Source organism: Sitodiplosis mosellana, unplaced genomic scaffold (assembly GCF_009176505.1).
Source record: "Sitodiplosis mosellana isolate CC-2019 unplaced genomic scaffold, AAFC_SMos_1.0 Smas_scaffold_6226, whole genome shotgun sequence".
Taxonomy (NCBI): domain Eukaryota; kingdom Metazoa; phylum Arthropoda; class Insecta; order Diptera; family Cecidomyiidae; genus Sitodiplosis; species Sitodiplosis mosellana.
This window is the reverse complement of record NW_022601467.1, coordinates 20111572-20127344: the sequence shown is the minus strand read 5'-3', so window position 1 is coordinate 20127344 and position 15773 is coordinate 20111572. Positions and strand designations below refer to the sequence as shown.

Sequence of the window (15773 nt, the reverse complement as noted above, 5' to 3'; positions counted from 1 at the left end):
ATCAGCCCAAATTCCACCGGATTTGTATTCTAGGCCGTCAAACCAGCCGGGTGTTTACACTCCCTTCGGGAGTGACATCGCGGTCCGTTTTGCCGATTAACCCAGCCGTTTTCGAGATATTTCCATGTGTACATTTGGCCATAGAAGCCAATGCAATACCAGCGGCGTTCCGAGGTTTTCATACAAACTTCCCATGTTGACGGTCGCAATACAGCCGTAAATCGAAAAAAAAGTTTAAATTTTTTTTTTTCGATTTTGATACAGTATTTATTGTGCCCAATCCATTGGTGCTATCGCCAAATCGAAATTCGCATTCCTTGTTATCAAAATTATCATAAAAAAGCCTCAAGTCAAAATGCACAACTAAAACGCCTCATACATTTGTATTGCATAAAAGAGTCCCATGAATAAAGTGAGAATAAAAGTGCCCCATAATCATTGGACACTTTTATGCTCACTTATTTCTTGAGTCTCTTTTGTTGCTATACGAATGTATGAGGCATTTCGGAACGAACTTTTTTTCGCAGGTCAAGAATATTCTCATGCGTTCAATTGATGGAAAGAGAAAGAGAGAGAGAGAGAGAACGCACTGTGATTCAATGATGTTTTGAGGTGGAAAATCTATTATCAGGTAATTAGAGTTTGTGCATCACAGACGAATATTTGATTATTTTTTTATAAATTTAATTTCCAGCATACATTTTCAAGAAAAGAATAAGATGGAAAAGAAAAGGAGGCGACGACGACGAGTGCAATCGTAAATCTTGCTCAAATAGACAGCGTTAAACAACAGAAGTGCCGAAAATTATCATCATTTATGCGAAATAAAACGGACATGAGAACGAAACGGCGAGATGCTGGAGACAAAACCAAGTGTGCAGCAAGTGGCTGCAATCTCGCACATGATAAATGGTACTTTATTTCAACAATTGTAATTATTCTGCACAAATGTATATATATAGGTAGATCGTTGGCAATTTATAATAAAGTCATAAAAATCTGACAAGTTTCGGTACGCGCGATACGTGAGTGAGAGAGAGCGTTAGCGAAATGCTTTTCGATTTCGGGTAACGACGGTAGTAACGGCGACGGCGGCGGTGGCAACATCAGTGAGCAAGAGTCGAGTAGTAAAAGGGTGCTCAACATAAGTGAATTTATTCTGTTCATTTGCTTCACTTGGTGAATCCGTAATGTATTCGTTTCGTTTCACATGTTGTGTTTGCGTGTCGTGCCCGATCCAGAGACAGGAGAGAGAGAGAGAGAAATGCTCAGTCGTAATATATCCCAATACGACTGAAGAAACAGAAAGCATATTTTGCCTTCGAGTCTTTAGTCTTGGCGTGTTTGTTGTCTTTTCTTTTTCTTTTTTCCTTTATTTTTCTCGTACTTGCAACGGTTATAGGATTTTTTTTCGTTGCTTTCGCTTCATTTTCGTTTCTGACTTTCTCTCGTTGCTGAAATGCTGGATTTAATTGCGCAATGTCTTCTGCAGTCATTTTTGTAACATAAATAAATGATTTGTTTCCACTTCTTGATGTTCGATAACGCGCCAAGGCAGGCAGGCTCAATGCACCATCTTAAGAATTGTGCATGAATTCATTTAGCCGTGCGTTGTTTGCGCGCGCGCCCTCGACTTCTTCTCTTCTTTTTTTTTTGATTTTTCTTCATCTTATCGTGAACATGTGAGCGCTCTACAAACAACTCATTCGTTTGCTCGCAAATCGAGAAACAAGTCAGTGGTGGCGTGCACGTGGTGTGAGAGACACACAAATCGACGAGATTAAAATGCAACCAAAAGGCAGCACCGAGAGAGAATTCAAATACACACTTTCACTTGAAAATTCGGTAATGTTCTATATTCATTATTAGTGTTACCTCTCATTCTATTCACATCTGCCTCTCTCTCCCCCTCCTCCTCCTGAACAATAAAAGCGGTGGTTGGTTGCTCAATGCTCACCCTGTCCTTGTGTTCGATTCAAATAAGACGCATGTATGTGAATGCATGCGAACGGCACATTTCATTCGCAATGCTCAAACAATAATTGCTACTGTTGTTGCTATCACAGTCCGTTCCGTTGGCTGATAGGCCGGCGAGTGAGTGAGCGGTCACATAAATAGCACATGGAAGATGGGCACTAAGCGAATAACCACACTGCTACTCGGGCTATAGTTTTTCCAACTATTATCTGCTTGTGTTATTTACTTTTTGTGCGTCGGTCGTGTGTGCGCGAGCGCTCCTTTTTTTCTCGATCTCTCTACTCCGGTTAGAGTTTTTTTTGCAATGTTCTTGTGATTTGTCAGCAATGTTGTTATTATTCTTGTGTCATCTAAAATATTAGGTATGAACCAAACAATGTTCGCTGTTGCCGCATTGTTCTGCGGTGGCCAGAAGTGGATGCGATGAGAGAGGATGGCGAAAAACACATCCGGAGAGAATTGGATGAAGCTGTCATCATCATCGCCACCACATCAACCATGGCTGTCGTCATTCTCGTTTCGCTTCAATATCTTTATTATTCCAGCACAGATTGTTGTGGCCCTGCAATTCGTTGATATTTTGCTCGTTTTCGACGATATTCCAAATGCATGCACTCACATTCAGTACAGCAACACTAGAATTTGCCGCACACTATTCTCGCTCTTTTCTTCTTGCTGCCTTTTTCTCTCTCCTCTCCCTATCTCTCTCTCTCTCGCATCCTTGCTTGTTTCGGAGCCTTATGATGAGAAAATACAGACATTAAAATGAAAACAATCGCTTACTTAATGCAATTTTTAGTATGCCAAGAGCATGTTACAATGCTCGAATACTATGTTTTCCCTCATTATGTGTCATAATCATACAGCTTCAATCTATATGCTCGATTGTTTTTCGCAGAACAAACACATTTTGGGCGAATAATTGTGCAATAAACATTGTCATTTATTAATACACTTGGTCGCATTATTCGTATAGCTATTGTCGCCATTTTTTTCCTCTTGGCTTTTGATTCAACGTCGTTCAATTAAAACGATGGAAAAGTGTCGCGTGGGTGCCTTTCCATTGCTCTCGGCTGTCGATTGCACAGTCTAATAGAGCGTCGTCTCAACATTGTATTTCGGAATGTTTGGTATGTTTTGCAGGTAAACGGCAATGTACAAATTATGATACCGCAAAGTATGGGGGCTGACCCTTAATTGTTACACCGAAAGCCAATAATTTGACTAAAGTACAAGAGATTTGACTGATATAATCAAACCCAATATGGAACAGCATTCAAATGAATAACATGCCCAACTAAATCGAAGTGTTTTTACGACAATTGAACCAAATTGTGTGCATCTTTTCATGTGTCATTGTTCCAATGTGTGAATCAGAGGCGTACACACGACCGATATTCATCTATGCGACATGTCGATTTTCAGTTTTATGTAGTACTTGAGTCATCAACGTCACACATCACAAACGATTGAGCAATGTGTTGCAACGACAACGACGACGACGACGACGACGAAAGCGATGACTTGGTCACCCAAGCTCCCCCCCTATTTCTCTCATGTCCTCGGAATACTCTGACCAGCCATTGCGATATATAATTATCCTATTCTGTATGCAGTGAAACTTCGGCGTGCAAAGGTCAACAAAACTGTTGGCGCTTGTTATTTTTTTTCCTCTCGTCTTTCATATGTGTGGGTTTTTTTCGGTTCTGCTGTTTCACTCTGTCTCAAATGCTGACTACTTTTGCGACAGAAACTTATTTCGATCGCTCCATTACAAATGGATAATCAAATCAAGTCTCGATATATGGCGATGCAATAAGTGTTGTTTCAGCACATTCGGATTTCATGTGTTTTTTTTTCGTTCATCTTTCATACGTCGTCGTGTCATCTGACTATGAGCTTTGGTCCTCGTGCTCTTTCTCTTTTGTTTGCATTTGATGCACATGTTGTGCTGGGAAAAAGCTCAACCTTCATGTTCACAACGCCGCTGTACATAATAGCATTTCGCTTCAACTGATTACCACACACTATGATTTTTATGGTACACCAATTCATTTTGTGCCGGTTTGTTTTTATTATTTCGTGCAATTGTTCTTTCGGACGTTCCCATCGAAGTGAATTTCTCTTAGGGAGAGAGAGAGAGAGAAAGCATTTCACTTAAATTTTGTCACCGATAAAAAAAAGCACTCCGATTCGGAGATCACGGTTTGGCTGGCGCATTCGAAATGGACGTCGTATTTTGCGCCAAAAACTCTATATTATATCGAAAATTAAATTCAACGGAGAGGCGAGAGCGCATAGCAAACGAAGAACGAAATGCGGTCATAAAACGATGCATCAAACCGTACAAGTATGACTAATGTTTTTTGTTGGTCATTTCAAATGCACGTAAATGGAACGTGTGGTGAGAGTGTTGGGCGATTCCTTGAGCGAATAGAAGCAAGCAAGCAAAAAATAGCGAACTTTAACATAATTTTTCTATCGATAATGTCCTTATATTTTTCTGTGTTTGAGTTTAATTTTCTTCTAGCATTCTTTTTTCACCTAAATTTTTCGTTCCTTCGTTGCATTTAACATGTTTTAAAAGTTGCTTGTTTTTTTTTGTTTCAACCGACTTAAAAACCGCATGTACTTGCACACCTAACCGCAGTCAGTGTGAATTATTCAAGAAGAACACTTTTTAAATGCAACTAACAATGAAAAGCTTTTCCTTTAATTTTATAGAGGGTCCTTGTCCATTCTCACTCTTTCATTCTTTCTCTCTCTCTCTCTCTCTCTCTCTCTCTCTCTCTCTCTTCCTCTCGAAAACACTTTTCACTCTTTTTCTTCTAAGGTATGGAAGAGAAAAAAAGTGCGTTGTAGCCGCCGTTTTTGTTTGTCCTTTCGCTTATTTATTTGATGCATTACTTTTGTTTGCAGTAATATAAGCGTCAAGTAGCAAAAGAAAAGAGTCGAGATTTAATGGTGAACAGAGCAGGAGAAAAAAAACGAAGAAAATATAAAATAAGTGGAGAGATCTTATCATGACATCGGAATAAATGAGTGAAAAAAAGAAAAAGTGCAACAACGATGATGATGGTTAGTCGCAGTCGCTTGATTGCATGCATCAGTGTGACATGTGCGTACCGTTTGGTATAGGTGTGTGTGACTTTGTGTATACTGAAGACAGAGAGAGAGAGCGAGAGCGAGAGCGAGAGCGAGAGCGAGAGCGAGAGCGAGAGCGAGAGCGAGATAGTGGGAATGGAGCACCCTTGAAATGATTCAATTTTGCCGACAGCAACAACACATTTGAACACCATCACACTGTTGTTTTCAAAACTATTTCCATGCACGTATCATTTGATACAAAACTTATGGCTTCATACAATGTTTTTGATGGGGTGGGCACTGGGTTTTGCATGCATTGGCAATTATGTCAGACACTAAAAAGTTTCGTTCATTTTTTTCTTTCTACCCCATTAGAATTGTTGCCTTTGGTTTTTAGAGCTACGATCGTATAATTTTTCGGGAGTCTTAAAGGTTTTACGTGTTAAATTTTGAATGAGTTCATTGGCATTGCTTGTCTGTCATGATTTGGACCGAGTACTTGAAAAGCATTTGGTTATGCCACTGAACGTGGGATAATTTTTAATGTTCATGCTTAAATAGAAAGTGCATGGCAAAAAAAAAACAACAAATGAGCTGACCAACTCAACTGCTCATCAAACCATTTCTCATGTTTGTGATTCATTCTTATTGCGTACGATTTTTTTCCGGAAAATTAATTTCGTTGAAAACGCGCACCCCATTTTAAAATGAAAAGTACACTCAGCTGGAGTGCAAACAGTGTTGTATGCTTGTGATTCCGCACGGATGCTACTGCATCTTTTTTGACTAAAATGTTGCAAGAATAATTCTTTTTTCCGTCATACATTCTCCAATTTGTTTCAATTTTTTCTCTCTCTCTCTCTCCTCGCACAGGACTGAAGTGTTAATCAAAATTTAATTTACTTTTTACATGACTTAAACATGGCTGGATTTTTTAGCCCGAAAAATTGAAATTACATTACTTTCGCAATCAATTCAATTTCCGACATCCGAATAAATGTCAGGTGATTAATTGGCAATGTTGGAATTTAATCGAATTATTTCACGGTTATTATAATATTGATAATTGGTTGATTTGTGGAGAGAAATCGGATGTTTTGCATTTCAATTCAAACGATGCATCCGAATGTGTGTGTGTGTCTATATATGGAAATTAATTGAAACGACCTATCGATATCTGATTCGAAATTTACCATGCGTATTTGACATTTGAGTTAAATCTCCTAATAAAATTCCATTAAATTATCGAAACGTGTTGAGACATGCATACGCTTGTTCTGCTGATTGATTGATGACCAACAATAAAAATCACGAGCCTTGAAAATTTCGTTATAATTTACAGATTTTACCAGAAAAAAGCGAGAGAGAAAAAAGTGAAACATGTAAATATTGTTTTTTCCCCCATTTCGGCCCATAGTTTTATTACAAACTTGCGGTGGTAAAATGCGGCCACGAGTTTTTCCGGACATGTGTGAACACTGTTGAACGGAATGAAAAGAGTCAGCTGTCGTCAAGTGCGATATGCCACATCATCAGATCTCTGGCAATTAGACATAAATAATTGCTTTTTTGGAATTGGCATGGATTTGTCCACACGCAGCATCCAAAATGAGTGCTTGCATAACATACGCACACACACGAGCGCGCTCGCGCGCCATAAGTAAATTAATATATTGCCTGTCGGAAACAGAAGATAAAAAGCGAAAACCAACGGGAATGAATGTATTTTTATTTGTGCACTTTTGTGTCTATGTCATTGAGAGCAAGAGATATTTGTCCATGGTTTTTCTCTCTCTTCCTCTTTTTCGCTCTGTACTCCACTTTCCACATTGGTTGGTGCGTCTCTGCACTGTCTCCCCCCCCTCTCTCTCTCTCTCTCTCTCTCTCTCTCTCTGCACTACTTGGCTTCGCTTTTTGCCTTTTCTTGCTCGCACACTCGGTGTTTCGGTGGTGGTGGCTGTTCGTTCAATGTGAGCCCTGTGCATGTGTACGGAATTTTGTGTGTTTTTGATCAATGTTTGCACATTATCGCTCGCTTGCTCGCCACTTTATTCGCATTCATTAAACGAATTAATTAATTAAATTGAGCAGTGAAGCATTATATTTGTTTTCTTTTTTATTTGACAGAAACTCATGTTTACACTCTTTTTTCCATTATTGTTGTTGTTCGTTTGCAATTCTTTCGCGACTAGTTTTTGCCTGACTTGCCTCGTGAGCGCCTGATTCATTGAATGGAACGGTTTGTTTGTCGAAAGTCCCTTTTTATTGAGCATCGATTCATTGGAATAAGCGACCGATAAAAACAGCACATAATAATAAAAGCGAAACGGCATCAATGAAAGTGGAGAATAGCACATTTTGTTGTTGTTGTTGTTGTTGATGATAAATTGTGATGGAAAATCAATTTCACTGGCCATCATACTGCTGCTACTTGACTGTTGTTGTGGTCTCTGGGTGACTCCAAAAGTCTTTCCTGCTATGTGTTTGAGTGTGACTGCTTCGCATTCGACAGATATATGTAGAGAAATGTGACGAAAATTGATATCAACGCGTATATATATGAAATGTGTGCACATCGCTCAACAATGACGGACCATGTCCAAAAGCTATATGATGCCACAGCTGATAGAAGTGAATAATTTATTTATATGAAATGACATGAAATCGCTTGTGGCTGAAAAGTGTAAGGTGAGAGTTGACAGAATATGAATTGAAAGCCGAGCGAAAGAAGAAAAAAAAACACGAGAGAATACCGAATGAAATGTTGGAATGAAAAATGACAAGCGAACGCAGCATCACCGGAACTTCATATGGAACAATGAAGATAAGAATTGACATAGCAGAAAAAGGAATATAAATAATCACCGTCATCAAAATAAAGCAGTTTCCCACGAAAGGAGTTAAGCTTTGTGTTGTCTTTTATTTTTATTTTCTTCTGGGTGTTTTCGTCGGTTGTGTCCGTCCATTGAGAGACTGATCGGTCTCTGGTCGGTATTCGTTTTGTGTCTCATTGGAACAGAATGTGTGTATCTGAATTTGTGATCCGATTTTCAAGAAAATCAATTGGCGTAAATACACTGTTACAAGTGGACTAATACATGTCTTCTATTTTTCAACATTTCATCATATCTCTCTGGGTATGTGCGCTGTGTGTGTGTCCTTTAGAATATTACTCGTTGCCGTGTAATGTGGTAAGCAATTTCGGTCAAATCTGCAGTTTTATGCAATGTCTTGTGCTATTTGTTGTCAAACACGACAGCATATTGTTCAGTTGGTAGCTTATCTAGCTTTCATGTTTGTATTTCAAAGCGATTTCGCTGTTGCACATTGTGTGTGTGTGTGTTTGTTTTTTTCACTTCTTCTTCCATTTCTGTTTGCTTTTTCCCTTAGCCTTAGCTTCTTTCATTTTGGTTGTGCTCCACATTTTTTTCGCCATTCATTTTTCACTAACCAAATTATACACAAAATTTATTTATTTTCATGATGCATTTTGGTACGTCTCATTGTTACGTTTGTGCAAGTATTTCGCTTATACAAGCCCACTAAAATTCTCGTGTCGAATTCGCTCATACTTTCCACTATGTTTCACTCTATCTCTCTCTATCTCGCTCACTTGATGTGGCTTACACACCGAATTTAAGGGAAAGGGATAGAGTGAATGAAGCATTCAGTAAATCAAGACCGACGACCGTCCACTTTATAAGCATTTTTCTTTGCTTCTTTGGCTTTGAATATTTATGTGTACGGTTTTCAGTTTTTGCAATGAACTTTTCAACTCTGAATAATGTGAAACCACATGGATTAAATATTTTGGGAGGAGCGGGCTTTTCCCTCATTCATTGAGAGTGAATAAAATGGAGAGAAAGAGAGATAGAAACACAGAAAGAGAGAGAAAATCGAGCATTTCAATAGAGATATATGTAATTTAAGTAGTGATGCTGAAGTGCTTGGGAAAAGTGAAGAGAAAGCAAAACACCGGCACTCTACAACCGCAAACATGACTTCATTCCAGACACACGTAGACTGAATCGGGGTGATTCTTTTTTCTGAACTTTTTTCTGCTACTGCTATTTCTTCCGCTTATTCTAGTGTAGGTAAAAGTGCTGTTTCAGATGGAAATGTTATTCAAAAGTAAACAAAAAATTACAAATATAGCAAGAATTGCAGCGAATAAAGTGGAAAAAGAAGTGATGATGAAGGAGAAAAAAGTACACATACATCCAGTGAATGAAATCATAAAAATACTTGTTATGAATATGAACCCCTCTATCTCACGGTGTTTTATGCTCATGAAAATATTTATGAAGTTTTTACAATCCTCAGAGGCAGTGCTGTTGAAATGTAATTGTTGCGCTCTTCCGTTTCGATATTTTTTTTCTCTCTATCCTGCTTTCTACCATGCTCTTCAACGCAGTGGCCTTTGAAATGCGCGAGAAGAAGTGCATTACAACTGTAGTTTCTGTCTGTTGGGCTCGACTTTGATTGATTTGAATGTCGGTGTTATCATGTTTGATTTAGCCTTAAATTGCAAATTGCACAAGTCCATCGCAACTGCAGGAAAAGCACTTTTCAAATATCACACCATACAGACTGTCTGCCCGTCTGCCTGCCTGCCTGCTTATGTTGCACAGCAAAATTGTTACTGTGAACGCAATTCCTCGGCATTTTCCTCAATCTCAACCGAACTACCATAATTACATCCATTACGATCATCAGCAAATATATTCATCGCATACAAATAAACCGGAACGAAAATGGAAAAATCGTTGACTATAAATGAAACTTCGAACGCAAATATTTTCCAATCGTTTTTACTGCATATGCGTTAAATTTATCCATGGCTACGATTAAACGAAATATACCATTGAAACAGATGCTTCGCTCTTTCTATCGTTTTTCACGTTTTTTGTTGTTGTTCTTGTTGTTTTTGTTCGTCTTCTTCTTGTTTTTTGCCCCATTTTCTCTCTATCTCTTGCAATTTTTCTTTGCGCTTCCTCCAGAAAATACTAATTTATTGCAAATTTCGTATTGAGCTTCAATGAATGCTCGACGAATTACTTTTTGTGCGACCAGCATTGAGACGACAAGAAACTAGAGAGATACTGCTTATAATTCTATCCGATTGAAGGATTCGACAACAGAAACAAAAGAACTTAATGATGCTTTTGTTAAAGCAGCTTCTCCTTTTGGTCGTTGTTTTTGCTGCTGCTGCTGTTGCTGGTTGCTAGTTGTCGAAATGGCAGCACACAAGTACGAATGAACATTTGTTGTACACACAACAATCATCGACAATGAACGCTTTTGCTTTAAATCGACGATGCGACCAGTCGACGGGGCAACGAGAGATAGAGAGAGCCACTCAAAGGACAGCGGACATAAAGTCATTTTTATATATTAGTAAAATAAAGTGTGTTTGATGAACGCCAACTCTAAAAACATTTCATACTGATGCTGTCTGCAGATTTGTTGCTTTTATATTAAAGCCCGTGCGGCGCGACGTTTTTGTTGTAGTTGTTGCAAATTGAGTTCGTCTGGCTGCAGCGTAAATCTTTTGTCGTCCTTTGTCTTGATTTGAATACCGGCCATCGACGGTGTGTGTTGAGTCGCACAAAGAAATATATTTGAGCTTTCCGGTGGTATTGTTTTGGAAAAAAGCGATGCTTGTTTATCGTGCTTTTTCTCTTCTCTTTTTCTACGTTTCGTTGTGTCTGTCCATTCTCTTTTTGTTTTTTGTTTTTTTTTTCATTCAAGAGACAAAAATTCATTGCTGTTATTGTTTTGTATTGTGAATCTGTGTCTTATTATCAAGCTGAAGATTATATACGTTGCACAATATGCATAGTCAATTTGTTGTAATTTTGTTTGACTCTTCGGCAAAGGCGAATAGTCGGTGTGTTTGTGTGGTGCTTTCTTTGCGTTGCACGTTCGCCGGGGATTTAAATGCGTTTTCAATCTCGATTCGCAATTGTTTGTCAAGAATGTGTAGTGTGATCGTTTTGTTGAACCGCTATAATACCACCACAGAAATTGGCCTGTCTTTTTTCATGATGTTCTTGTACGCGATGAATCTTAGCCCAAACCTCTTCAAAATGTTTGTACGGCAACGGCGACGATGGAGGCACATTAAAACCAGGCCACTTTTGCTTGATACTTCAAATCGAGAGCCTACTCAATACATCTATTTGTGTATCTCTCTCTCTCTGTGTGTGTGTGTGCAGTGTAGAAGGAAGCTCAATTTATTGTGAGTGGAATAAATGCACATCAAAATGATAAATGAGAAAAATACGTGATAAGTCGATGGCATTCGCTTTTGCGTGCGTAAATCGAACATTTGTTGGCGTAACGGATAGAAGAAGGAAAAAACAACAAAAACAAATACATTAATGGTGAACAAGCATCATCACATGGACCGAAGGAGAGGTAGGATACGACTGGAGTGTTGAAACAAAAATGATTTTATATTTATTGTTCCATCTCTTTAATTGTGTGTGGATTTTGACAAGTGGCATATTGCAAGCCCATTCCCGTGGTGGAGTGAAGCACGTGCGACACTGTATACCATGCTCGGTCTTCCAGTCATGTAAATCCATATAAGAAATATGTGTGTGTTTGTTAGGTGTAAGCTTAACGTTGCCTCATTTCCTTATTTCATTTTGATTTTGTTTTTCCATCAACAATTGAAAGAAATGAGCATACTCAGGCAAAATCATCGAGTGGATAAATTGTTGGCTCTTTGGTTTGGTCGGTCGGTCGGTTGGTCGACCAACACACACCACAGCTCTCCTATTCAATTGCAGTTGATTTCGATTAGGAGGGGACCCATTGATTAATTTCATTTTACAATGCTTCAAGTGGATGGATATCGGCTTTTGTTTCTATAGAGGAAGCTTTTGTGAAGAGAATGAAAAAAAAAACTGCAGTATACATAAATAAAAAGTGTAAAATGGATAAAAAGAAAAGAAAAAATAATCAAAAAATGAGTGAGAAAAGAGCATAGGAAAAAAGGACGAAACCGAAGCGGTGATAAAACCAACGACGACGACAACGACGATGACAATGACAATAACGACGGTCATGGAATAAATTTAGGTAAAAATACGCTTAGTCGTGGTCTAATACATACGTGGTGGCACCATGAAATTTCACAATGCAGCAGTCATCGGTTCTTGGGCAGGGGAATGTGTTTGTTTTCGATCGAAAATATTTTTGGGCATTGCAATGCCTTCAAAAACGTTTTCTTTTCATCCTGACACAACACAAAATGGAAGACACATACACACACAAACAATGAATAAGATCATCGCACCACATACACGGTGAATGGGTGGTGGTGAAGATGCCGTGAATCATTCAATATCTTTATGGTATTTCAACATCTTGAGCTTGACATATTGTCAGCGAACAGCGAATTAATAAAATTCCATACACAAAAATTTCTATTGAATTCAATATTATCGGTGGAATCGAAAAAGATGGTGAAGCGAAGAGATGTGGGATCCAGAGATGTCGGGAATACACAAAGAGGGAGCAAGAGCAAAAGAGAAAGACACACATACGGAGAGAGTGTGTGCGAAGCGACGACAACGACGATGACGACCTATCGCATATTCGTTGTTGCACATTGAGACTGGGAACGGGGAATCCGGAAGACGAATTGTTCGCTTGTATATGTATACATATACGTGGTAATAAAATATATGTATATTACGGTGTGGTTTGTTCGGTTAGTACAGAATCATTTGCCTTCTTCGTTTTTTTTTCTCACTCACACTCTTTCTGACTCTCTCTCTCTCTCTCTCTCTCTCTCTCTATCTCTCTCTCTCTCTCGATCTCTGCTTTCCATTCCATCCTTTTGTTCAAATGTGAAATGTGAAAAGCCATTCGAAAGCTTGATCGAGCTAAATGCAAGTGTGCATATGAGCCAGTAATGTGGTGGGTGATTTTTTTCATTCTTTTTCTCTGTATTCCGTGCAGATTCCCATATATGCGCTTTAGTCGTGTGCAGAGACATCCACTTGACAAAAGATGTTTGGTAATGTGCTGCTGCTACTGCTGCACTGTTACTTGTGTGTGACCGTAGCCGAGAAGATGGAAATGGCAATAGGAACAGGTAGAGCAAAGATACTGAACGGAAATTAAACACATTGCAGGTTAAGGTAATATTTCAAACGCTGTTTTTTTCCCTTGCTGTTCGTTTTTGTTCATTCAGTGTTTTATACTTTCTTGTTCATCTATGGTGCTATTGTTATTGAGGTTTCGTTTTCAGCGTTTTTATTTTTCGGTGCTACACACATACACACATACCGTGTCGTCCTCCAGTGTCATCGTCGTTTTCGATGTCGCCACTGAACGCACATATCACCTTATGGTGCTAAGGCATTTATTCTTGATTCTCATTCTATTCAGAGCATGATAATAGTAATCATTGACGTAGAAGCGCACAAAAAAGGACTCCGACCGAATAAGAAGAGCGAGAGAAAGAAAAAAAAAAGCGCGCGAAATACGGACCGAGTGAAAGAGAAAGAGTGAGTACGGAAAAAAGCATTCCTTGAAGCGATATTTATTTATTTTGTGACGGGCAAATATTCTCATTTTATTTGTCGGCTGCCTTAAACCATTCATCTCTCTCTCTCTTTCTTCGAGCCGTCGTGCGGTTGCTTCTATGCATTTCTGTGTTCTAGGTGGTTTAATAAAAGTTGATGATTTACTACAAACTGACACAACAATAGCGCCAATCGGGCACTCTCGTGTTATGAGTAAACATACAAGATCAATAAAATAAATAACACACACAGAGAAAAACGAGCACAAGAAAAATGCGAAAAATTCAACACGAACGCCGCATTATCCGCCAAATTCCAACAAATCAAACGGTTACACTCTCGTTCTTCTTCTTCTTCTTCCTCCCGTTCGTCCGTTGCCTCGTTCACTTTTTGTTCACACACACATACACATACACATAATGTTTACTGGCGCGAACTAAACGTAATTATTGTGTATCAAATTTTGTATGTATACATAATCAAATCCACGAATATACAAACATGAACAGTTACAGAGAGAGAGAAAAAAAAACCAGATAGAATATACAGCAGAAAATTCATTACTTACATATATTGAATAAATGAAGGATCATCAAACAAATTGACGGCCAACCGATCAACTTCCAACTCATGCAATTCAACGCCATTGTTTGCATTTCGAATTTGCGATTGATGTGTAGCTTGATGTATGGCCAGCGGTTTTGTTGTGGTTGTCGACGATGCTGCTACTGCTGGTGCTGTTGTTTTATTATAAGTATGCTCGGTTTTTGCTGTTTGATGATGCTCATGGAACAAAGTTCATTTGAATTTTTTTTATTCGTTCTGCCTCTCGACTTATTTGACGTATCAGCGAATCGGTCGATAATTTTCGTTGTGGTTTTTCTTAGACAGTTTATTTTCTTTCTCTTGGGTTTATCAACCAGCTATAATATGGTCTTGTCTGCGTTTGGTGTATTTAATTCACGTCGCCGTTTTTACCTCTCCTTTATTTCTACTCAGCAATTAATTGACTATTAAGGTGGAAATGATTGGTTGAATTCACATGGTTTTGTTTCGGTGTGACGTTACAGTTTATTGTCCATTATTTGGGTGGCAACGAAAATGCGATAACCTAAACTGCACTTGATTCGATTCGAGCTGATTTGAATTTGATGCTTGGCAAAATGATTGAAAGACCTGAAAGAAAAGAAGAAGAAGTAAAAATATATTCATTCGATGTGAATTCAATGAGAACCTTTTCAGATAAATTAAAATATAAAACAAGCTAAAAATGTTGGTCGAGATAGAGAGAACGATGTCAAGAGACGTGAACAAAGAGAACTGGTAACCAAAAATGATGGTTTCAATGGTGGCCTAAGTTGAAAATTTATGCAAATCGTCGAATCTGCAAATCAATCGATTGCGTTTGATAGAATGAAAGAAAAGGGAAAAAAAAACATTCGAAGCTATCAGAAAGTCACAAGGGTGTAACGAATGTTCCCAGTCTGAATTATCGATATATTGGTGGTTACACGAGGACAAGTGAACCGATGGGAATTGAGAAGTTTTCCAAACCACATGAAAACGCAATTTACTCTCACAACTATCAAGAGTTAAGAACTTTAAGTACAAAGGATCATCACGAGCCATACTAGGAGAAAAGGAGATGAAGAATAGGCGCTAAGTTGTTTCAACCACTTGAATAGTTGATAAATTCGTGACACGACATTCAAACCGATTTTGTGTAATTTGATTGAAACGTAGTCGTGACCAATCGATTTCCGATTTTAATGATGTTTGATTGACGGTATAATGAGTCCAAATGCATGAAATTGTTATGATTTATATAATCCCACTACAGGCCCTTGTTATCTCGTGATGTTACCATCTTCCTGCTACGTCATTAAAATGAATATACAATAAATGCTTACATCCGATGCTTACACATTTGAATAAGCTTTTATAATTCCAATTTAAATCGGGAAAATATGCCGTTATTATTGTATTCGCATTGCCAAATTGAATTTCAGTACTTTGATGGCAGTTGCAGTTGCAATTTTCAATCATTTCCATTTTGATAGATTTTGCAACAACATTTTTATGCGAAATAAACACACGCATTCTTTATTTTTAATATTGAAAATCATTTTTCATAATAACGGCAACAACAAAAAAATCATGAAGTAT

The 15773-nt window shown here is 38.3% G+C and overlaps 1 protein-coding gene across 2 annotated transcripts in view; it reads right to left on the bottom strand.

Moving 5' to 3' along the window:
* The window catches only part of LOC129578813 (uncharacterized), a 37688-nt gene extending 22911 nt beyond the window's left edge, over positions 1–14777 (bottom strand). For both annotated transcript variants that reach the window (XM_055467969.1, XM_055467970.1), the window contains exon 1: positions 14176–14777. In XM_055467969.1, the coding sequence (XP_055323944.1) occupies positions 14176–14263 (88 nt within the window). In that variant the 5' untranslated portion in view covers positions 14264–14777. The remainder of the gene's footprint in view (positions 1–14175) is intronic.
* Between the last annotated feature and the right edge of the window lie 996 nt (positions 14778–15773).